At 30.3% G+C, this 23,159-nt stretch overlaps 4 protein-coding genes and 1 non-coding gene across 5 annotated transcripts; 3 read left to right on the forward strand and 2 right to left on the reverse strand.

Moving 5' to 3' along the window:
- Nucleotides 1-1,552: 1,552 nt before the first annotated feature.
- Nucleotides 1,553-1,634, forward strand: TRNAS-GCU. Its single transcript has one exon. It is a non-coding gene; the product is annotated as a tRNA-Ser (tRNA).
- A 555-nt stretch (nucleotides 1,635-2,189) lies between these two features.
- LOC123193858 (RING-box protein 1a-like) lies at nucleotides 2,190-6,097 on the reverse strand. The gene is made up of 5 exons (XM_044606928.1): nucleotides 5,886-6,097; nucleotides 5,719-5,769; nucleotides 5,572-5,631; nucleotides 2,648-2,719; nucleotides 2,190-2,549 (listed from the first exon to the last, which is right to left on the reverse strand). Exons 1-5 carry the CDS (start codon nucleotides 6,016-6,018, stop codon nucleotides 2,512-2,514), a joined length of 354 nt encoding a protein of 117 aa, XP_044462863.1. The 5' UTR covers nucleotides 6,019-6,097; the 3' UTR covers nucleotides 2,190-2,511.
- Nucleotides 6,098-10,133: 4,036 nt separating this feature from the next.
- On the forward strand, nucleotides 10,134-12,913 carry LOC123195104 (trimethyltridecatetraene synthase-like). The gene is made up of 2 exons (XM_044608708.1): nucleotides 10,134-11,094; nucleotides 12,105-12,913. The coding sequence occupies exons 1-2, from the start codon at nucleotides 10,180-10,182 to the stop codon at nucleotides 12,726-12,728; spliced, it is 1,539 nt and encodes a 512-aa protein (XP_044464643.1). The 5' UTR covers nucleotides 10,134-10,179; the 3' UTR covers nucleotides 12,729-12,913.
- Nucleotides 12,914-13,170: 257 nt separating this feature from the next.
- Nucleotides 13,171-15,615, forward strand: LOC123194173. Its single transcript, XM_044607332.1, has 4 exons — nucleotides 13,171-13,175; nucleotides 13,754-13,937; nucleotides 15,058-15,258; nucleotides 15,373-15,615. The coding sequence occupies exons 1-4, from the start codon at nucleotides 13,171-13,173 to the stop codon at nucleotides 15,400-15,402; spliced, it is 420 nt and encodes a 139-aa protein (XP_044463267.1). The 3' UTR covers nucleotides 15,403-15,615.
- Nucleotides 15,616-17,048: 1,433 nt separating this feature from the next.
- Nucleotides 17,049-20,011, reverse strand: LOC123194743 (trimethyltridecatetraene synthase-like). The gene is made up of 2 exons (XM_044608122.1): nucleotides 19,049-20,011; nucleotides 17,049-17,904 (listed from the first exon to the last, which is right to left on the reverse strand). Exons 1-2 carry the CDS (start codon nucleotides 19,964-19,966, stop codon nucleotides 17,281-17,283), a joined length of 1,542 nt encoding a protein of 513 aa, XP_044464057.1. The 5' UTR covers nucleotides 19,967-20,011; the 3' UTR covers nucleotides 17,049-17,280.
- Nucleotides 20,012-23,159: the final 3,148 nt, after the last annotated feature.

Raw genomic sequence — 23,159 nt, forward strand, 5'->3', positions numbered from 1 at the left:
TAAAATTAATATTAAGTATCGTATTATATCATATGATCAATTTTTTAAAAATAAAATAATAATTAAAAAATTTAGATATCATATTATTATTTTAGAAAATCTTACAAATATTTTTAAAAATTTAAGATTTTTTATATAAACTAATATTATACCATCATTTTATTTAAAAAATGTATTGATAATATATATTGTATTATATGATATATATTATATCATATTAATTTGATATATCTTATAATATATATCTTTTTTTATCTATATCATATCATATTATATATTATAAGATGCGAATAACTATTATATGAAACTGTAACCTTAAACACTTTAGCCTATAATTTCTCTATCATTTTCCAGCTAGAGGTGGTAGTTGGAGGTGTGATGTTTGTTTAAATTCTTGTGTGTCAATTGGAGTACAATGGTACAATTGTTTTGAATAATATTTTATTATAAAAATTAAAAAATATTTAAAAGATTATTAGATAATATTTTATTATCAAAATTAAAAGATTATCTTAAAAATAAATTATTTAAAAATTATTAAATATAAATGATTATACGGATACATTTAGTTATGAAATTTCTTATTACTTTAGCTACGAAATAATACATGTGAAAAATTAGTATGGGTTTGAAATGATATTTGATAATAAAACCGAAGTCTCCACATGTCCCTTGTGCATAATAGCAAAGAGTTTCTAACATTAAAATTGTGCTTTAGAAATTAAGGGGCAGTTATTATATGGTAAAACTCTTTTTTGACTAAATTTACGAGTTTAACACTTTGAATATAAAAACAATCAAACATGTCACCTATTTATCAATTGTTTAAAAGCACAAGTAGAAATAAACTCAGAGATAGAGAGAAAAATTTCATATGCTAGTACATCTTCTTAAAATCTACAAGATGTGTCTATAAGGGAAAGTGATCCTCTCTAATCGAATTGGGATTATATTATCAATGTAATTATCTTGTTTTTATACAATTAAAATAGAATTAAATATCTAGATTCATTTTTAAAAGACGAATTTCTAAATACCACATCTACATGTAACTCTATATCTCTGTCTTATAAAAGTTCACCACAAGAAAAGGGAGGGAGGTAAAAGATCTAATAATTAGGCATTTCAAGTCTTGGCTTTTAGTGATATAACATTTTTTATAACATAATCATGTAGGTAAGTTTTTAAATAATAGATTGAACCACGTTAAAAATCTCGTTTATTTGTATTATTATCTCTTATATTTTGAATTATATTTAATCATTAATAATGGATAACATAATTATTTACTTAAAGTTAATAACTATTATTATCATTTATTTTTCATAAAACTCAAAATTAGTTCCTTTAGTTGGTACAATAAATCACTTAAATAAGAATAAATTTGATTTTACATTATTGAAAATCTAATCTAATTTAGCATTAAAAAATAAGGAAAATATCATAGAATTTATTATTAAGATATACAAGCACTAATCTTATGCCATGATTAATTAATTTGATTTTTGAATTTATAGAATTAATTCAATGAAAGAAATGGTTGTCCAACGATGTCGCTTTGGCCGAGTGGTTAAGGCGTGTGCCTGCTAAGTACATGGGGTTTCCCCGCGAGAGTTCGAATCTCTCAGGCGACGTTTATTTTTTCATGTTTGACTATTTCAATCCGGAAATGCCTGCTTTAATTCATTGTGATTTTTTCATACTAATGAAACTAAATATACTTATTTTTAATATATATACACCTATTTATATACTTTATCATATAATTAAAATAATTTTAAATAAAATAACATAATTATGTAATAATATATATAAATATATATATATATATTTATGTATAAAAAAATACATAAAATATTACTATTTACAGATTCACAGATTATATATCTATCCACACTTTTATATGTCTCTCACTTAGTCAGTTTTTTATTAAATATACAAATAAATTATGCAAACTTATTCATATAATTTGAGTCATTCATGCAATCTAACATAAAAAATTAGATGATTTTGAAGAAAAAAATAAATAATCTATCATTTCAGTTTATACAATTTATTTATATAAATAATAATTATTTTATTTATAAAAAAAAATACAGTAATAATTATACCTATCATTTCAAATAAATAATACATCAGGAATGAACTAAATCAAACAACTACCTGCTGAAGAATTTGTAAACTAATCATGAGAACAACATAGTACACTTGCATAAATCCAGTAAGAGCATTCATCACAATTCACAAACACTCGAATCATACTGTCAATAACCATGCAAAAGTACAACCTTTAACTGCCAAAACGCAACACTGAACCACAGTAATACAATGCATGGCATAATGAATCCAGTATACCCATGATCAAATACAAAGTCAGATCTAATAATTCACAAAATGATCATTAGGTAGATCTGGCAAAAAGTTGTCCGGGAAAAGGGCCAATAGAGACCCATAAATTCTATTTCAAATCCCCACTAGATAGCAGACTGATAATCCAACAACTCAAAGGCTCTAGTGGCCATACTTCTGGAACTCCCACTCGCTATTATCTGCACAAACAGGCCAACCACGTAGAACAAATGAGAATGCATAAACTACAACATGAAGTTTCAATAACAACAAAATATAGAGGAAACATAAGGCATACCCAATGGACAAACTTGACGAGTCTTAAGCCATCGACTGATGCAGTGAAAGTGGAAGGCATGATTACAAACCCCTACAGATACAAATCAATGTTAGTGGGTGAAGCCAAAAGCAAAGGCTACGACCAATATAATCTACTTATGTCAATGAACAATGAAAATTAATTGAGAATTTGGTAAGGTAATAACCAAAGACCCAAACCATGGTCAAGGGGTAGACGTGATTTATTGCACATATTTGATTCTATTTCATTTCAGCCAGGTTTGAGTAAAGCTGTACAAACAGTAAAAGGGTTTTGCAACAATTTATTAGTTGTGGCCAATATATGCTTACAAATGTAATGCAATGATTCACTATGTGATTCTCCAACTCTGTAAGACTGCACATCAGTGCTACTGCCATGATTTGAACTAAATGTATCAGGAAAGACAAACTTGTGATTTAGAAGACTCAGACTCCACAATTATCTGAGTTAAACAAATCAAGTCCAACATCATATTATCGTAGAGGTCTAGCCGACTGAAAATTCACACTCTAAATTAGAAACCTAATGATCTTCTCAAACCTCTAGAGGGGTGTATGATCCGGTTTGAGAGTTTTTTCAAACCAATATGGAAAAAAAACAGTTTGAAAATTTTTCAACTAAACCAAACCATTTTAAGTTTCAGTTTCCAACCAAACTGAAAAAATACGTTTTTTATTATAATTTAAACCATAGTTATCAATATCTTACAATACACTATGTATCGTAAAATACAATATGATATAAGTAAAAAGTTATATATATCATAAGATGTATTGAACCGATACAGATCAATACACTTTTTAAAAGAAAATGATGGCGCAACATATGTGTTTATAAAAAATTTTCAAATGTTAAAAAGGTTTTTTTTGATATTTTTCAAAAGGCCAAAGGACTTATTCCCACCTAAAGTTTATTGCATTCCCAAATTGGTACCTCAAAGTTCATTACATTCTCAAATTAGTACATGTTAACTATTAAAAATTCAAACATCCACCCATGAACAGTTAAAATTAATATAATTAGTTAAATTTCAGAGATAAAATCATCATTTAACTAGTAATATATTAAAAATAATAAAACATTATCCGTTTCTCCCCCAGGTCTAAAAAACTAACAATTTTTTCCAAGTTTAAACTTTAAAATGTTATATTTTCTCCCCTAGGGTTTTCTTTTTTTTCTCCCTCTCTTTTTCAACATTGATAACCAGACGTAGAACGTCTTTGTCTTCCTCCAATGACAAGGACGTTCTTCCTCTAGTTACCGATGCCAAAAAAAAAGGGGGAGAAAAAGAAAAAAACCTTATGGGAAAATTGCAAAATTTCAAAGTTTAATCCTAGGGGGAAATAGATAGCATTAATTAGTTCCGTTAATTTTAACAACTCGCAAGTGAGTGTTTGAGTTTTTAATAATTAACGGGTACTAATTTAGGAATGCAATGATCATTGGGTGGAAATAAGTCCTTTGGCCTTTTTTAAAATGATGATGTGTCAATTATAATTTTATATTATTATATTAATATTTTATTATTTTATTTTTTAAAAGACATATTATAAGATATGATACACAACTCGACTACTATGGTTTGTACATCTAATTATTTATTAGAAAATTCTGTCAAACATACTTTCATATATATTAAAGAAATATAGTTTGCGGTTTGGTAACCCAAATTGAAAAAAACAATTTGAAAAATTTTCAACTCAAACCAAACCAAACTGTGATTTTTAAGCAATTCAGTTTTACGGGTTGAACTACAAACTTCTCTTGATAATTTAAACACTAAGCCCTCATCATTGTCTCTGTAATTTGTAAGAATCAGAACTCAAATATAGATGAACAAGAAGAGACAATTTTTTGAATAGACATCATATACACATACACAAAAACACACATATGCACACCATACACAGGTTCATGCTCACACACATATTTGAAGGAACAACACGCATGCAAGATCCAACAAGCTAAAACATTTACACCCCATACCAAAAACCTAAATACCGAGTTGATGTAACTTGCATAAGTCTAGGAACCAAATCACGATGAACAAGGGACATCTTACTGTATGACCAGGAGTGCTTAATTGTAGAGCTAATATTTTTATCTATCCATGCTTTGACAACTTCAAAAATAACATTGCCAGACTATCAACAAGGATCCATAACAAAATACTGAAAAATTAAATTTAAAGTAAAAGATGAAACCAAACAAAGCTTATAAAATCTCATTCACTTATCATAAATCTCAAAGTTTAGAACAGTAGAAGAGTTCAGTATCAATTAATTAGTTGTGCTCATCTGGGTAATGTTGATCTCCGGTGATTCTCCAACAATTCAAAGATGACAATCAACATACTTGAATGAAATATAGTAATTGTAGCAACACACTATTATATAGGTACAAACCTCAATAAATACTCATACTTCCATTCATAATCCAGAGTCTAAACCATCAATGTACTTGCAACTTTATCATATAGGATCATATAAATGCATTTGCAAAATACCAAAAATAAATTGTGCTAAATCATATAATCGAATGCCTAATTCATCAACGTCTCCAGATTACAGTGAACAAAGACAGGATTTCATATGCAGGAGTGCCCATGCTAAATCCTAAAGCTATTCAGTTATCTATCCATGCTCTAATGACTTCAAAAAGCAAAATTACCATCCTTTGTAATAATTGTGCAACAATAAAATTGTCAAATAAATATACCATAAATTGTTACAACATTACTTAATTACATTCTCCAGAAACCTTGAGTCCATCGTATTTTAACTATCATATAAATTATAACCATCATTGTTTTAGTTTTAATTTTTATTTATAACCAAAAAAGGGAACACACATCCTTAAAAATAATAAGCCAAAGGCTTTAAGAGCACTTAAAAACATACCCCATGCTACAGTGCATTCCTCGCTCGTGGCACTGGCCTGGTTCGCTTGACACTCGATGCCTTAACACCAAAAACCAAATTACTCAACAATTCATAAAGAGCCAACAAAAAAATAAACACAAAACGAAATTCGAAAAGATAACCCACAGAGATCCATAATATGGTTTCTGCAAATCGCACAGTTATCAACAACAATATCTGCATCAATCAACCAAAACAACATTAATATCTAAAATTTGAAACTAACAACTAAAAATGCAATAAAAAAAAATAATGTCTAATAGATAACATAAAAAAACCAGGGTTAGGGTTACCCCAGGCCCAGAGGGCAACAGCGCTCCACTTCTTGATCTCGAAACATTTAGGCTTCTTGGAGGATGAAGAAGTAGAACTGCTCGATGCCTCACCAACTGGAACCATATTAACGTCGGAGTCCAAAGAAGCCATTATTTTTTAAACCTCTGAATCGACTGTAACAAACCAGAGGAGAACGACTGAATGGGCAATTTTTCAAAACCGGTTCTGGAATATTAGACGATTTGGGCTTGGATTTCAAACAGTAATAAAAGTAGGAGGCCCGTATAAAATCTGATGTATGATATGATGTATCAAAAATATGTCCAATTCATAATTAACTTTCCTTTATTTTTTATTTTTTTTTTAACTTTCAATAATATTTATTCTATAGTTTTGCAAAAAAAAAAAAAAGCTTGTTTTTTTAATTTTATTTAATTATTCTTTATAAGTGTAAGATGACAAACATATCCTTATACTGGTTATTTAATTTTCCTTCAGGCAAATGTGCTTTGATAAGGTTTATGATAACCCCCTAGTTTCTGTTACTATCACCGAAGCCCTTGTTTGTTGCCAAAATTAAGATTTTATGAAATATAACACAATTATCTCCAACAATCTTAATATATATTACAACAAGACAATATTATTAGATAATAATAATCAAAGTAATTGAATAAACTCAATTATTTTTGGGTGTATTGGATATATTCACAATTAGTGAATTTTCATAAAATTAACTTTGTGCTTTAAAAGCTGAAAAATACTACACTAGGGGCCAATCATGAGATGTAATAAACCAACATAGGGAAGGAGAATGCGTAACATTTAATTCATCTGACTAAAGTATCAACTCTCTATCTCAACTTAGTTTTTTAAGTCCCAATATTAGTGTTTTAACTCGAATTTTCATGAGTTTAGAAAGTCATATCAAATAAGAATCTTAGATGAATGTATGAAATCTTAGAGCTTTCCAAGACAGTTTATGGGACCAAAAGTTATCCCTCATTAAATGAGTGAGTAAGTAGAATATATGTCATCAAAATATGGAATCTGAAGGTATACTATTGATAACCAAGTTGAGGTAGATTAAGTGAAGGGTAAAATGGGTATTAAGTTAAAATATAGTAGTCTTCTATTTTGCCCTTAGAAATAAAGAGTTAATTGTTTATTATGTTTGATTATACTTCAATGGGTAACTTGGAACTACTTAGTTTAATCGTATACCACTATAGATATCATTAGGTACTCTTAGGGGGTGTTTGATTTGGGTAATATTTTATTATCAAAATAGAAAGATTACCTTGAAGATAGATTACTTAAAAGATTATTGGGTATAAATGATTACTATGTTTCATAAAATTTAATAGGTATAAATAATTATTGTGTTTGGTTAAAGGTAATAAAAAATTATTAGTAAATTATTTTACTTAAATGTCTTTAAATATAATTATTTTTATCTATTTTTTATATTATTTGTCATATTAATTAAAAATAAATTTATTTTTATTTAAAAAAATAATAAATAATAATATAATTATAATAAAATCAAGATTACCTCAGTAATCTTTAAATACCTAAGATAAAGGTGATAATCAGATTACCACTTATATTACCTGCCACGTCAGCATTAGTAATAGAAGATTACTGTAATATTTTATTGCTGATAAACCAAACAAGTGAATGAAAGATAGATTACCAAGGTAATCTTAAAATCTCTCAACCAAACGCCTCCTTATAGATTTTTATTAAAGAGTAGTATTATGTATATAATTTTTGTGTATAAATAATAATGTGTCATCATATGATTATATAGTTAAAAATTAAAAATAAAACAATATTTAATAATATGTTGACATATTGTTATGTACATAATTTTATTGTTTATTGAAAGTGTTATTCTCTCTAACCAATAATTTGTCAAAACTTGATACAAAATGAATATCACCTTTGAAATAAAATTAATAATAATAAAACTATATATACTTAATTATGTATACTAAATTAATTATTTAAATAATATATTATTACGTTAAAAATTCAATTTTCCAGACGCCCGTCCCGCACCGGTTCGCCCCATCCCACCCCACCCCACGGCCCACCCTCCCAAATTCCACCAACAACCCCCAGCCCCACCCCCAAAAAGGAAGACAATTTCATGCTAGGTGCCAGAACATGTCAGATGTGACTCATGGGAGAATTAATGGACCTATGTGTTTCATTGATAGTAATAGATGCCACGTTTCATCACAAGAGAGAGGAAGTCTGGAGATATCTCTTCCACATATGGATGTCAGTATCCTGCTATATACAAATGCTATATGGAGTCAGATCAACTTTGACAAGCACATCACATCGAATCTAATAGACTTACACAATAATAGATCTTATAGGTTAAACTACGGTAAAAAAAAATATAAAGTGGCAATCTATCCTGATATATGGGGTCATATCTGGGCCTATAGTAAGGAGTGGCCTGAAATTTTTTTAATTAAATTTTATAAACTATTTTTTAATTATTAAAATAAAAAATATGTAAAATATTTTATTGATAATCTTTTATTTATAACAAAAAAAGATTGTGATTACATCATAAAAAATGTTATAACTAGGGGTGGATATGAATAGAACTAAACTTGAACACTCTTGGACTTGAGTGCAGTTCGAATAAAAAATAGTTTGATTTGAGTTTGATTCAAATTCATCGAACTAATATTAAAAGTGATTTTACTTTAGTTGGAGTTTGACTTAAATTTATAACTCAGATATGTAACTCAAATTCATGATTTGAATTCATGGTTCATTGACAAAACAACATTATTTAACAATTATTTAATATAATTCAAATTGAGTAACGAGTTAAGTTCAAACCGAATCGAATCATCCATCCAGCTCGCAAGCCAAATTGAGTAGAATTCTTTATAACTCGAGTTCAGCTTGATTTTAAAATGAGTTAAATCTCTTAACTCAAATTCAATTTGAAGTAAACAAATTTGAATCGAACTGAATCGAATTAAGCTAACTTTTGAATCAGAGCTAGCTTAGTTCAGGTCTAACCCTAATTATAATATAGTACAAATAAATTAATTTATATATTGTTAAATATTGATTAGTAAAATAAAAAACAATAAATATAATAAGGTATATTGAATTAATACTATACAATGAATGTATTATACAATACATTTTAGAAAAAAAATAAATATATATTTTAAAGTATTTATAATATTTTTCAAATGATGATGTGTTAATTATATATTTTTATTATTTTATTTCTTAAAAAGTATATTATATAATATGATATGATACACGATATAAAAAATTAAATTTTTGATACACAATTTAACTACTATACTTTCATAGAAAGCATAAAAGCAAACATGGTTGAAAAAATTCGATCAGTTTGAGATAATTAAGTGATCTTACATACGAGCATCAAATTATTTGAATTTGCTAATTGAATTTGGGATGTGTTAAATAAATTATTCGCATATTTGTTCAAAAATATTAAAATCATTGAATGTTAATTATAAACATAAAATTTTGCCGTAAACTCATTTTTGTTATGAAAGGGCGTCTTTCCACTTATTAAAATAAAAGAAAATTGGGTATTGTATTTATTAATAATTTTGAGTGTGAATGCATATTATGCAATTAAGAGTAAGTCAAATTGTTAGGCATATCGGACGGTCCTCTTCTTTTTTAATCTTAATGATCTGTTTTGCATAAATATCTCTCTCTTCACAGTTCTTCCATAACTTTAATTCTCTCTAATCAACAGTTTCAGATGAGAATTTAACAGTCAATTATTTTTAACATTAATTAAATATCATATAATCAAATTAGAGTTAGGGTTAAACCGAATTTATTCGAATTTAAACATAAACTCAACTTAAATAAATTCAAAATGAGAGAGATTTAAATAAACTCGAGTCAGTATTTTCAAGCTCAAACTTGCTTGTTAAACTTGTAAGTTAAAAATTTTAATACAAAATAATATAATTTTGATCAATATGTATTAAAATAATATTATTTTAATAACGAACTAGTTAAAAACTCGAGTTTGAAATGAGCTGAGTTCAAATTTAGCTGTAACAAACTTGATGAGCCTAAGCTCGAATCCTATTATGTACAAATTGATCCAAACACAAATTTGATTCAATTCGAATCTAATCTTGAATTATGTTGTCGCTTTTATAATTTCTTCTGTAACTTTCTTGTGGAGAAATTGCCTTTGAACCTTCAGCCATTAGGCTATAAATACCTCCAGAACCAAACTAAAGTCTCACCTCAAGCACAAATACAATCACAATAATGGAAGCCTTGTTTTCTTGGGTTGTTTTAGCCACGGCATGGCTAGCTGCGCTAATCTTCCTGAGAAGAATCACAACTTCGAGGTGCCAATCCCTACAAACTCCACCACCTGGTCCTAAACCATGGCCGATCATCGGCAACCTTAACCTCATTGGTCCACTCCCTCACCAATCACTTCATAAACTAGCCCAAAAATATGGACCCATAATGCAACTTCAGTTTGGTTCTTTCCCTGTTGTTGTTGCTTCTTCTGCAGAAATGGCTAAACTTTTTCTAAAGACGCATGATCACATCTTTGCCTCTAGACCACCAACTGCAGTAGGCAAGTATACAAATTATAACTATTTGAATGTTGCATGGGCTCCTTATGGACCATACTGGCGCCAAGGCCGCAAAATTTACCTCACCCAGCTGTTTAGCTCGAAACGACTCGAATCGTACGAGTACATTCGTGCTGAGGAATTGCGAGCCTTTATCTCTCGTTTACATTCCTTATCAGGGAAGCCTGTTGTACTCAAAGGCCATCTCACACAAGTTACTCTTAGCGTTATAAGCAGAATTGTGTTGGGGAAGAAGTATTTTAGCGAATTGGAATCAGAAAATTCATCGATTGGGACGCTTGAAGAGTTTCAAGAGATGCTGGACGAGCTCTTCTTGCTGAACGGGGTACTAAATATTGGTGACTGGATTCCATGGGTGGATTTCTTGGACCTGCAAGGGTACGTGAAGCGAATGAAAGCCATAAAGAAAAGATTTGATCGATTTCATGAGCATGTGTTCGATGAGCACAAGGCAAAGAGTAGAGAAGTGAAGGATTCTGATGTGAAAGACATGGTGGACTTACTATTGCAGCTGGCCGATGATCCCGATCTCGATGCTAAGCTAACGTTTGATAGTCTCAAAGGCCTCACTCAGGTATTTGCACGTTTTAAATTATAAAATCGAGTAACATCACTTAAATCTTACAGTTTGATTTATTTATAAAATAATTTAATTTAATTTTTTTAATAAATAATTAAGTATATATTTTTTTATATTTATTTTATTATTTCTTTTTACTATTAAAAGATTTCTAATAAGAAAATTGCACCGACAAGATCTCTATAGGAAACATATTTGGACAAGAATGCTCACGTGAATATTTAAAAATAGATTTGTCCACAAAAAATGTGCTGCTATTGATGTAACTTTGCACCAAACACTCTTCAATTATTGAAAGAATTTTAAAATTTAAATTCTAAAATTCCTAAAAAATCCTCATATTATCAATTATTTTATAAAGATCAGGAATTAAATTCATCATTGTCAATGTTTTTAAAATTATACTGATAATCGAACCAATTATCTAACTAGTTTATAATTTGATTGATTCAATTAGTTTAATTTATTATTAAATTATAATAAATATATTTTATTTAAAAATTTGTAAAAAAATAAAATCAATCAAGATACCCACATCTATGGAGATTAGAATATATCATTTTTAAAGAGGAATAATTATTAATTTAATTTCAATGAAATAATTAAAATAAAAAAATTTTATTCTCATGAAAACACATAATTCTGCAAGTTATTGTCTTTCAATGGATATGAGATACTTTTTTTTTTTTTTTACAAATCTTTAAAAATCGATCTAATTTAATAAAAAATAATCAAATTATTAAAATTAAAAAATACCCAAAATTTTGGCCAAATCTGGTTCGACTGGTTCATTCAATCAGACCTAGTTTTGATTGGATTTGATCGAATCAATGAATAAATCGTTTTTCTATATTAATCAAATTAGACTTAAAACTAATTTTTGGTTTAATCGGTTGAACCGATCGGACCAATCAGATTTTAAAAACATTGATCATTATACAATGTTGGTGCTATGGTTAACATACATAAATTTTTCATGTGGTTTTCTATTTATGCATTATCAGGATCTGATAGCCGGGGGCACAGATACAGCAGCTACCACTGTTGAATGGGCTATGTCTGAACTCATGAAACAACCAGAGCTTATCAAGAGAGCAACCGAAGAACTTGACAGAGTAATTGGCAGAGAAAGATGGGTAGAGGAGAAAGACATCCCACAACTTCCTTATATTGATGCAATCATGAAAGAAACCATGAGGAAACATCCTGTGGTAGTACTCTTAGTCCCACACCTGGCCCTGGAAGATTGCAATGTTGCAGGCTACCACATTCGTAAAGGCACTAGAGTGTTCATAAACTCCTGGGGTTTAGGCAGAGACCCTTCGATATGGGAGGCTCCCGAAGAGTTTCGCCCTGAGAGATTCTTGGGCAAAGCAATTGATGTGAAAGGCCAAAGCTTTGAGCTGTTGCCATTTGGTTCAGGAAGGAGGATGTGCCCTGGCTATAGCCTTGGACTGAAGATGATTGGGTCTATCTTAGCTAACATGTTACACGGGTTTAAGTGGAAGTTACCTGGCAATATGAAACCAGAAGAAATTAGCATGGAGGAAGTTTTTGGATTGGCCACAATAAGAAAGTTTCCACTTACTGCAGTCATGGAACCCAGACTTCCACTTCATCTTTATTAGTTGAGATACCGTTATAATTAGTTTCTGCTTTTTCTTTAATAATAATAAGTGGGGGTTGATCATGTTTCTTCAACCTCCCATGGTAGTCTCTAAAATCTTGAAATTGAGACGAGTTTAAGGCAGTTCCAGCACTGTTGGCGACAGCGATTATCTATATTAGGTCGAATAACCATTTCCCACCCGAAGTTTGATGAATTCAATTTCTCATCTTTTAAATTAAAAAAAAATCTATTTTCACACATTTCTTTTCGAAGTTGGTGAAAAAACAAAAATACTTTCCGTCTTTACAAAAACTAAATAACAATTTGATCTCTGAAAGTTTATAATTTTTTTATCCATAATTAATAATTATAAAAACTAAAAATTATAAACAAGTTATCGACCGAATTACTCCTCTTTTAGTGCCAACACTCTTGTATCACTGTTCGCATAACAAAGATAAATGGTGTGAGTAAAGATTTGCACACCATCGACTGATATCATCATGATGTAAATTCAAGATTGTACGTTGTTTGTTGGTATTATGCGAGTTATATCTCTCATATTAAGAGTTCACATCCCTTGAGCAAAATATGTTTGATAGATTGTAAGACAATATCTTTTTAGCAGAGTTATTATAAGATTCATAACCTATTCTAAATTTCATTATGAATGCATGTAAAAAATAATGTAAGAATGCATGTAGAAATAGTATAAAATTTTTTAATAAAATTCATACTTTTTATTTATATATTTTTGTTTCGTAACATAATTCTAAATTTCATTACTTGAAATTTATTATTCTTATTTAAATATTTAATTAAAACTATTTTAAATACTTCGTGTTTAAGGAAAAAAGGTCAATATCATTTATTTAAAATTGATATTTAGATTTGAGAATGAACAGAATCAAACATAGAATTAAAATATAAAGAAGCACAAGCATTGCTGGATTGAAAAATTTAGGCCCGAAGATTAAGGGTGAAATTTCAAAAATTCAAATAGTCATATTCAGGGTAAAAATATCATTTAGTTAAAATATTTAGATATAATGCCTTGGATAATTTGGGATTGGTTTGTGAGGAAGATGGTAATTTTCGCTGTGAAAGTTGCCATGGAGAACTCCGGGCAGAGAGTGACAAGTTTGCAGCTCAAAAAGGAGGAGATGGAGATGATAATGCAAGGAAGCGGCGCCGTGAAAAACTGAAGAGCATGCTTCAAAAACTGGAGGTTTTACAATGTTGGTACTTTTCCTCTGTCTACCATGCATCATCTGAATTTCTGTGGTACTATCATCACATAATGGTAGATCTCTTAACTTTTTCCCATTATTTGATATATTTACTCACATTTTTGCCTTAAATAGAGATCTGCTTTGCAGAGATTATAGGTATGCTTCGGCACTATATCACGGTGAGGTTTGAATAAGTCAAAGAGAATATCTTTCTGTTTTATGGATAATTGCGTTGTAGTTGGCTTGGTGACAAGGTTTGTGTAATCCTTGGTTGAAATAGAATGATCCTTGTCATTGCTTAGCAATTGGCAGTGAAGTTTACTGGTCTTGTGCTGAGTTGATTGTAGCCTTATTTAATGTCAGACAGTTTGTATTATAATTTTGCGAAAGAATGATGGTAGATTTTGTTGCTTGACAGGTCCTTATTTTTTTTTTCCTTTCTAAATCTCTTATCGAAAGTGTTATTGATAATCCACTGTTTTACTTGGGCCTTCTGAATTGATTTGGAAAGCCAAGTTTCAAGCAAAGTTAAGGTGTTAGTGTGAACTGTTGTGCTTAGAAAAATCAATATGAGTCATTTGATTCAAAAGAAAAGAACTGATATATCTTTATCTTCAAGTGTATGCATCTTCTAAAGACAGACTACAAGATTACCTGACCGCTTCATTGTGCACTTCCTCTGTGTTGAATTTTCTAAGAACTGGGTCTTGTTCTTTGGCTTTGTTTAAAATGACATGCCAGATGCCACTTGGGGATGCAGAAGAAAAGTTGTGTTTTGGAATTGTGCAGTATTGTCAATTTCTTAAGTTCTATGGGGAGAAAGAAATAGGAGAATTTTTTATGATGAATTTGGAGAGAGATCATGTTACGTGGGGTAAAAGTATGCTGCTGGGCTTCTGTTTGTGCGTCCTATAATTTTGAGTTCCCGGAAGTTTTTCTTTATTCACTGTTGGGAAGCTGTGGTTCCCTAGCTGAGAAAGATTTTTGTGGAAATTTTCAGTGGGCTTTTTGTTGATATTTTGGAATTGGATATTTGTTTTCATCTGGTATGGTTTTTTGGGCCCTTAGGGCTTCATATCTGTGTTTTTGTTTTTTAATTTGGTTAAATGACTGCAGACTCAGCTCAAGCCCTTGATGAGTCAACTCGACAGAGTGAAAGATTTGGCTGTGCCTGAATTTGGAACCCTCCAAGCATGGGAAGCTCGAGCAAGTGCCGCTGGGCGTGCACCTAATGGCGATTCTAGTTCCAATGATCCCTCAAAATCTTCTCAGGTTGGGTATGGTGGAACACCAATGCCATTTCTTGGTGACACAAAGGTGACTTTCTTCTCATACCTTTTTCCCCATTTAGTGTGAATTTCTAGATTAGAGATTTAGTTCCATAGTTTTTTTTTTTATTATTATTATTATAATAAGATGTGCTTATGCTAGACTGTTAAGGAAAGGCAACGAATTTCGTGACTCAACACTCGGGCAATAGATCTCGTGGCTTAGGGCGATGCTCTTCCTCCTTCTTCGACTACCAATGACGTCTCTTGAGTGGGAGAAGAAGATAGGTGGAAATGTCAATTTCAGTCACCAGAGAAGCAAAAGAGAAAATGCAAACTCTAAAGGGGAAATGGTCAATTTTTAAACTTTAAATAAAAAAAATTATTAGATTTTCAAATTAAACGAGAAGAGAAATAAGATAAAATTTTAGTTTTTTAAATATTTTTAAGTAAACGATATTTTTACTTTTAATCCTAATAAAAAATTATTAGATAGGTGGAAAGTCATATTTCCCCTCTTTAGGGTTTTCTTTTTTTTTTCTTTCCATCTTCGATGATTGGAATTCGATCGAACCCATCTTTTCCATCAACACTTTTTCTCTCTGTCGACGCTATCTAAATCTGGTTGTCGTTGTACTGATGAGCGATCACGTATGCCAAGTATTGTCTTTTTCTTCATAGCTTGACGACAGTAGGTCAGCTACACCCAAATGAAATCCAGATAACAAGAAGCTTAATAGGTGTTTTTCAATCAACGACTTATCGTTGCTCTCAAGTAAATCCAAACGAATTAAATTTATGTATGTGTTAAGCAAAGAGTGTTGTACAACTATGCATGCCAAGAGTACACACTTGTACATGTGTAGTGAGGGCATTAGGGTCATTTATCGCATGCATGAAATGCGAAATTTCTCTAAGAGGGCGTTTGGTTTAGATAATATTTTATTAGCAAAATAGAAATATTACCTTGAAGATAGATTACTTAGAAGATTACTGGGTATAAATGATTACTATATTTGATAAAATTTGATAAGTATAAATAGTTATTGTGTTTGGTTAAATGTAATAAAAGATTATTAGTAAATTATTTTACTTAAATGCCCTTGAATATAATTATTTTTAAATTTTTTAATATTATTTGTCATATTAATTAAAAATAAATTTATTTTTGTCTCAAAAAATTAATAAATAATAATATAATTATAATAAAATTAAGAGTACCTCGGTAATCTTTAAATATCTAAGGTGAATGTGATAATCAAATTACCATCTATATTACCTGTCACGTCAGTATTGGTAATAGAAGATTACTGTAATATTTTATTACTGACAAACCGAACAAAAAAATAAAATATAGATTATCAAGGTAATTTAGAAAAACCCAAACCAAACACCTCCTAAGTGTGAAAAGATATATGATTGTGCATATTGGTGGTGCATACTTGTACAGACAATAAAGATAAACAGTACGAGTTGGTTGCCATGAATAACTGTGCATGTGAAAGATACATGACTGTGTATGAATTTGAATTTTGGATAACCATGTCTTTGAAGATTGAAGGGCACAGTAAGGATGGACGTAACGGTGTAAATGACCCTGTAGAGAGAATGCCCCATCCCGTACCGACTTTATTTGTCTAAAAAATATAAATGAAGGAATGAGCTTTAGCCAAAAAATGATAATCAAATCTCGTTACTCTCATAGAGCAAAACAGAGCAGACTGAGGGTGCGAGTATTTAAGGGTCGACCGCCAGAAAGAGAAATGGAAGTTGAAAAGCCTCAGCCACGAGAAATTCTAACAGTCTACAGAAGTCAAGTAGACTATCATTCCCTTCCTCTCCTTAGAAATCTTATATATATGATTGCATATATATGGATATCTGATTGCATTGTTTGAGTAAATCAAATGGCTATGGATTACATGGAAAATACATGAAATGGACTGCCTTAAACTTGTCTCACGAATTTCAAGATTTTAGAGACAGTGCCAAGGGAGGTTGAAGAAACATGATCAACCCCCACTTATTATTATTAAAGGTAAAGCAGAAACTAATTATAACGATATCTCAACTAATAAAGATGAAGTGGGAGTCTGGGTTCCACGACTACAGTAAGTGGGAACTTTCTTATTGTTGCCAATCCATAAATTTCCTCCATGCCAATTTCTTCTGGTTTCATATTGCCAGGTAGCTTCCAGTTAAACCCATGTAACATGTTAGCTAAGACAGACCCAATCATCTTCAGTCCAAGGCTATAGCCAGGGCACATCCTCCTTCCAGAACCAAATGGCAACAGCTCAAAGCTTTGGCCTTTCACATCAATTGCTTTGCCCAAGAATCTCTCAGGGCGAAACTCTTCGGAAGCCTCCCATATCGAAGGGTCTCTGCCTAAACTCCATGAGTTTATAAACACTCTAGTGCCTTTACGAATGTGGTAGCCTGCAACATTGCAATCTTCCAAAGCCAAGTGCGGGGCTAAGAGCACTGCCACAGGATGTTTCCTCATAGTTTCTTTGATAATTGCATCAATATAAGGAAGTTGGGGGATGTCTTTCTCCTGAACCCATCTTTCTCTGCCAATTACTCTATCAAGTTCTTCGGTTGCTTTCTTGATAAGCTCTGGTTGTTTCACGAGTTCAGACATAGCCCATTCAACAGTGGTAGCTGAAGTGTCTGTGCCTCCAGCTATCAGATCCTGATCATGCATAAATAGAAAACCCCATGAAAAATTTATATATGTTAACCATAGCAACAATATCATAAAATTAATGATGAATTTCATTGCTACTGTTTATAAAATAATTGATAATATGAGGTTTTTTTTTTTTTTTAGGAATTTTAGAAATTAAAACTTAAAATTCTTTCAATAATTGAAGACTGTTTTCATAATACAATTCATTACAAAGTTACATCATATATCATCTATTTTTAAAGATTCTCGTGAACATGCTGATCCAAATATGTTTCCTAAATTCTGTGGATTTCATATTACCCAACTTTCTATTAAAAATAAATAAATCAATCAATTTTCGGCCTCACAGTCACCAAACCTGTAGGGCCTTGTTCTTCATTTGCCTGATTGAGGTTGATAATATCCACTGTCTTTCTTTCATTCCAAAAAAATAATAATAATAAAAAAAAAGACAAAGGGGAAAATACAAATCCCAATTCAATAACAGTAATATTTATATATTATATAATTAAATATTATTTTATTTTTAATTCAAAATTATTTAATAATACGATGATATATATAAATGTATATAATTTATATATTTAAAATAAATATCTATAATTTAATTAAATATAATAAATTCTATGAATATGTAACTAAAGTGACATTTTCAAGACAGAGAAATGGAAAGGGAAAAAAATTTTAAATTGAATTAAATTATTTCATATTTGAAATTAAATTAAATTAAATCATACTAAAAAACATAATTTTGTTTAATTAAAAATATGGTTTAAAAATATTATTATATATATATATATATATATATATATATATATTATTCAGTAAAATTAAATTAAATATATATTTTTAGAATATAATTTACATATATAAAATTAATATATATATGTGATCAAATAAATATAAAAAAATTGAATTATATATTTAATTATTGAATAAAAATTTTTATCAAATATAATAGTATATATGTATTTACAATTTATAATTTAATTTAATTAAAAAATCATTCAAATTATAATTTAAAATAAAAACTATTTTTTAAAAATTTATCAATTTAAACAACATTAAATCAAACTTGATCTAAATTATTAAACAGTGCTATCCAATTTAACTCTTTTGAATCAAATACGGGGAGGCATGTAAATACCTGAGTGATCCCCTTAAGACTATCATACGTTAGCTTAACGTCGACATTGCGATCATCAGCCAGCTGCAACAGTAAATCCACCATGTCTTTTCCCACCAAATCCTCCACTTTTCTCCTCTTTGCCTTGTGTTCATCAAACACACAGTCATGAAATCGATCAAATCTTTTCTTTAAGGCTTTCATTCGCTTCACGTACCCTTGCAGGTCCAAGAAACCTAGCCCCGGAATCCAGTCACCAATATTTAGCACCCCATTAAGCAAGAACAACTCGTCTAGCATCTCTTGAAACTCTTCAAGCGTCACGATCGATGAGTTTTCTGATTCCGATTCGCTAAAATACTTCTTCCCCAACACAATTCTGCTTATAATGCTTAGAGTAACTCGTGAGAGATGGTTTTTGAGCACAATAGGTTTCCCTGATAAGGCATTCAAACGAGAGACAAAGGCTCGCAATTCTTCAGCACGAATGTACTCGTAAGATTCGAGTCGTTTTGAGCTAAACAGTTGGGTGAGGTAAATTTTGCGGCCTTGGCGCCAGTATGGTCCATAAGGAGCCCATGTGATATTCAAATAGTTATAAGTTGTGTGCTTGCCTGCTGCAGTTGATGGTCTGGAGGCGAAGATGTGATCATGTGTCTTGAGAAAAAGTTTAGCCATTTCTGCAGAAGAGGCAACAACAACAGGGAAAGAGCCAAACTTGAGTTGCATTATGGGTCCATACTTTTCGGCTAGTTTATGAAGTGACTGGTGAGGGAGTGGACCAATGAGGTTGAGGTTGCCGATGATTGGCCATGGTTTAGGACCAGGAGGTGGAGACTGTAGGGATTGGCTCCTGGAAGTTGAGATTATTCTTCTCAGGAAGATTAGCGCAGCTAGCCATGCCGTGGCTAAGACAACCCAAGAAATTAAGGCTTCCATTGTTGTGATTGTATTTACGCTTTAGATGAGACTTCAGTTTGGTTTGGGAGGTCTTTATAGGCTAATGGTTCAGGTTTTTCAAATATAAGATCAATTTATTTAAATAATAAATTCTCCACTTTTTTTGAAAATTCAAAAAAAGTCTAAAGAATGTTATTCAAATTTTTATAATTTTAATATACTCTTTAACAATTTTAAAAGTAACAAATATACCCTCAAAGAATTAACAAAAATACAATATTATAAAACTTCCTATAATTTTAATATATCCAAGGAGATTAAGTGATTAATTTTTAAACAGGTAAATATATTATAACTGTTATTTTTAAAAAATTATGAAATTTATTAATTAATAGCCATGAATAACGTGCGAGAATTTAACTTTTTAAAGGAAAAATAAAAAATTCTCTGTGGAAAATAAGACATTAGCACACGTTTATGCGGCAAAAAATGTCAGCTTCACAATAAAGCTAGAAAAGTGTTGTTGCTGTAGGGGCCGGCCATTATCAACGTTACTTTCATTTTCAATCATGAAGAAGTTGTTGTGATACAGTTTGTTTGTTTGTTTATTTAATATTAAAAATAACTGACTCTTAAATTCTCCTCTAAAATTAATTTATGTCTAATTTTTTAACATTAATTAAATATCGTATAATCAAATTAGAGTTAGAGTTAAATCAAATTTATTTGAATTTAAGCATAAATTCAACTCAAATAAATTTAAAATGAGTTAGCTTTAAATAAACTTAAGTCAGTATTTTCTAGCTCGAGCTCGCTTGTCATCATATGACACATTGTTAAAAATAATAATGTGTATAAATAATAATTTAAGCATAACTTTTGTGTATAAATAATAATGTATCATCATATAATTATATAGTTAAAAATTAGAAATAAAATAACATCTAATCACATATTGACACATTGTTATGCACATAATTTTATTGTTTATTGAAAGTGTTATTCTCTATAACCAATAATTTGTCAAAACTTGGTACAAAGTGAATATAATGATCGTAATAAAACTATGTATACTCGATTGTGTATACTAAATTAGTTATTCAAATAATATATTATTATACTATTAAATAATCTTTAATTAAAAATTATTTAATAACTAATTATATGATGATAAATAATTTAGATGCGTAAAATTAAATTCACATAGTATTTTACAACTAATAATTGCATGCCCTTTTTGCAACACTTGAAAAAATATAAATTAAAATAATCTTTTATATAGAATTAAATTAAAATATTAATAAAAAGGGTAATAAACATTTGCCTACTAAGGTTCTTAATATTAATAACATTTTTCCACCCATGCTTTAAGTCCGTTAATGGAAAAATTGGATTAAAAGGGTAATTATGTAATTTTACTTCAATATGCTTGCAGAAAATATTAATAAATCAAATTCCAAAAATAAATTGATATTAAATATTTTTACATCTATACGGTAGAGTTTCCTCTCTCAGTCTGATAAAATATTTTTACATTTTATCAGACTTTGCATACCAAAAACTGAGAGCTGTCCATGACCGTAAACTTCTCTTAGACATTCATCAAATATTTTTCCGGTCGAGCTTATTTTCCCATACTTCGAGTACACATCAACCAATGCAGAGCAAAATCCAATTTTCAACCGTCCCAAATCGCCATTTTCGAAGAAGACAATTTCATGCTAGGTGCTAGAACATGTCAGTTGTGACTCATGTGATAATTAATGGACCTGTGTGAATCATGTGTTTCATAGATTGTTAAAGGTGCCACATTTCTTCACAAGGGAGAGGAAGTCTGGAGATATCTCTTTCACATATGGATGTCAGTGTCCTACTATCTACAAATGTTATATGTGTCTAAAGATGGCGGTAAATTGGGTCAGATCAACTTTGACAAACAGATCAGATTGATGGGTCAGATCAAACCTAAGAGTTTAAGACGTGCACAATAATAGATCTTATAGGTTGAACCACCACAGAAAAAAATATGAAGTGGCAATCTATCCTGATAGATAATATGGGATTATATCTGGGCCTATAGTAACGGTGGCCCGAATTTTTTTTAAAAATAATTTTTAATTAAATTTTTTAAATTATGTTTTAAAACTATTTTCTAATTATTAAAATAAAAAATATTTTATTGATAATCTTTTCTTTATGGCCAAAAAAATTATAATTACATCATAAAAAATATCATAATTAGTAGACACGTTAATTGGGCCAGGTCGAATGGAGGCCCGACCCGAAGCATGAGAAAAAGCCCGGGCATGACAAAGCCCGACCCGGTACTGTAGCGTGTCGGGCCGGGCCCATGGGCTTACTAGGCCAGGCCTTGGGCTTTAATATTAAACTCATGGGCTGGCCTGGTCCGGCACGACACTGTTCATATATATATATATATATATATATATATATATATATATATATATATATATATTTTAATTTTTTCCGGTATCCTGCTGCAAGGCAGCAGAAGCTGTTGCCTTGCGGCAAAAGCAAGAATTTGCTTCTATCAAACGGCAGAAGGTGCTTCTGCCTTGCAGAAGCCCAGGCAGAACGGCTTCTGCCTGACAGAAGCTAGCCAATAGCTTCTGCCTTGTGGCAGAAGTCGTTGGGTAGCTTCTGCCACAAGGTAGAAGCCGTTGGCAACAGCTATTAGCGCTAGTAGCCGTTGCCAAACTTTTTTAAAAATTTTTTTTAATTAATTTATTTTTATCTATAAAAACTTATTCAATTTTTCATTTTCACTTTCAATTACAATTACAATTTACAAATTTCTCAACCTCACAATCTCTCAAACTCCTAATCTCTCAAACTCTCAATCTCAACTATTTATTATATTTTTAATTTCATTTTATTTTAATTTTATCATTACTAAATATTACAAATGGATCCAATGTCAAATGAATTCAATCCATTTGAATATTATCATGCTGGCGCTGATAATATTATTGATGATACACAAGGTGGAATAGGTAGAGCACCAATAGGTGAAAGTGGTACGGGTACAGGTTCACATTATTCGACAGACAGAAAAAGAAAACAAACGTCAATGGTATGAGAACACTTTGATAGAATTGAGGAAACAATAGAGGGGAAATTAATTTGTCAAGCAGTATGCAAACATTGCAGTTCCTGTTTAACATATGCAAGTACAAGTGACGAGACATCTTCGCCGACATGTTACTGATTA

Source organism: Mangifera indica, chromosome 13 (assembly GCF_011075055.1).
Source record: "Mangifera indica cultivar Alphonso chromosome 13, CATAS_Mindica_2.1, whole genome shotgun sequence".
NCBI lineage: Eukaryota > Viridiplantae > Streptophyta > Magnoliopsida > Sapindales > Anacardiaceae > Mangifera > Mangifera indica.

What these genes read in the sequence shown, in the direction of transcription:
- LOC123193858 (XM_044606928.1), bottom strand. Translation starts at nt 6,018, where the DNA reads ATGGCTTCTTTGGACTCCGACGTTAATATGGTTCCAGTTGGTGAGGCA. An exon ending in AAACCATATTATGGATCTCT is followed by an intron (nt 5,632 to 5,718) that starts GTGGGTTATCTT and finishes TTTGGTGTTAAG; the next exon opens with GCATCGAGTGTCAAGCGAAC. An exon ending in TCGTCAAGTTTGTCCATTGG is followed by an intron (nt 2,550 to 2,647) that starts GTATGCCTTATG and finishes CTGTTTGTGCAG; the next exon opens with ATAATAGCGAGTGGGAGTTC.
- LOC123194743 (XM_044608122.1), bottom strand. Translation starts at nt 19,966, where the DNA reads ATGGAAGCCTTAATTTCTTGGGTTGTCTTAGCCACGGCATGGCTAGCT. An exon ending in GTCTTAAGGGGATCACTCAG is followed by an intron (nt 17,905 to 19,048) that starts GTATTTACATGC and finishes ATGCATGATCAG; the next exon opens with GATCTGATAGCTGGAGGCAC.
- LOC123194173 (XM_044607332.1), top strand. An exon ending in GCATGCTTCAAAAACTGGAG is followed by an intron (nt 13,938 to 15,057) that starts GTTTTACAATGT and finishes AAATGACTGCAG; the next exon opens with ACTCAGCTCAAGCCCTTGAT. An exon ending in CATTTCTTGGTGACACAAAG is followed by an intron (nt 15,259 to 15,372) that starts GTGACTTTCTTC and finishes TGCTTATGCTAG; the next exon opens with ACTGTTAAGGAAAGGCAACG.
- LOC123195104 (XM_044608708.1), top strand. Translation starts at nt 10,180, where the DNA reads ATGGAAGCCTTGTTTTCTTGGGTTGTTTTAGCCACGGCATGGCTAGCT. An exon ending in GTCTCAAAGGCCTCACTCAG is followed by an intron (nt 11,095 to 12,104) that starts GTATTTGCACGT and finishes ATGCATTATCAG; the next exon opens with GATCTGATAGCCGGGGGCAC.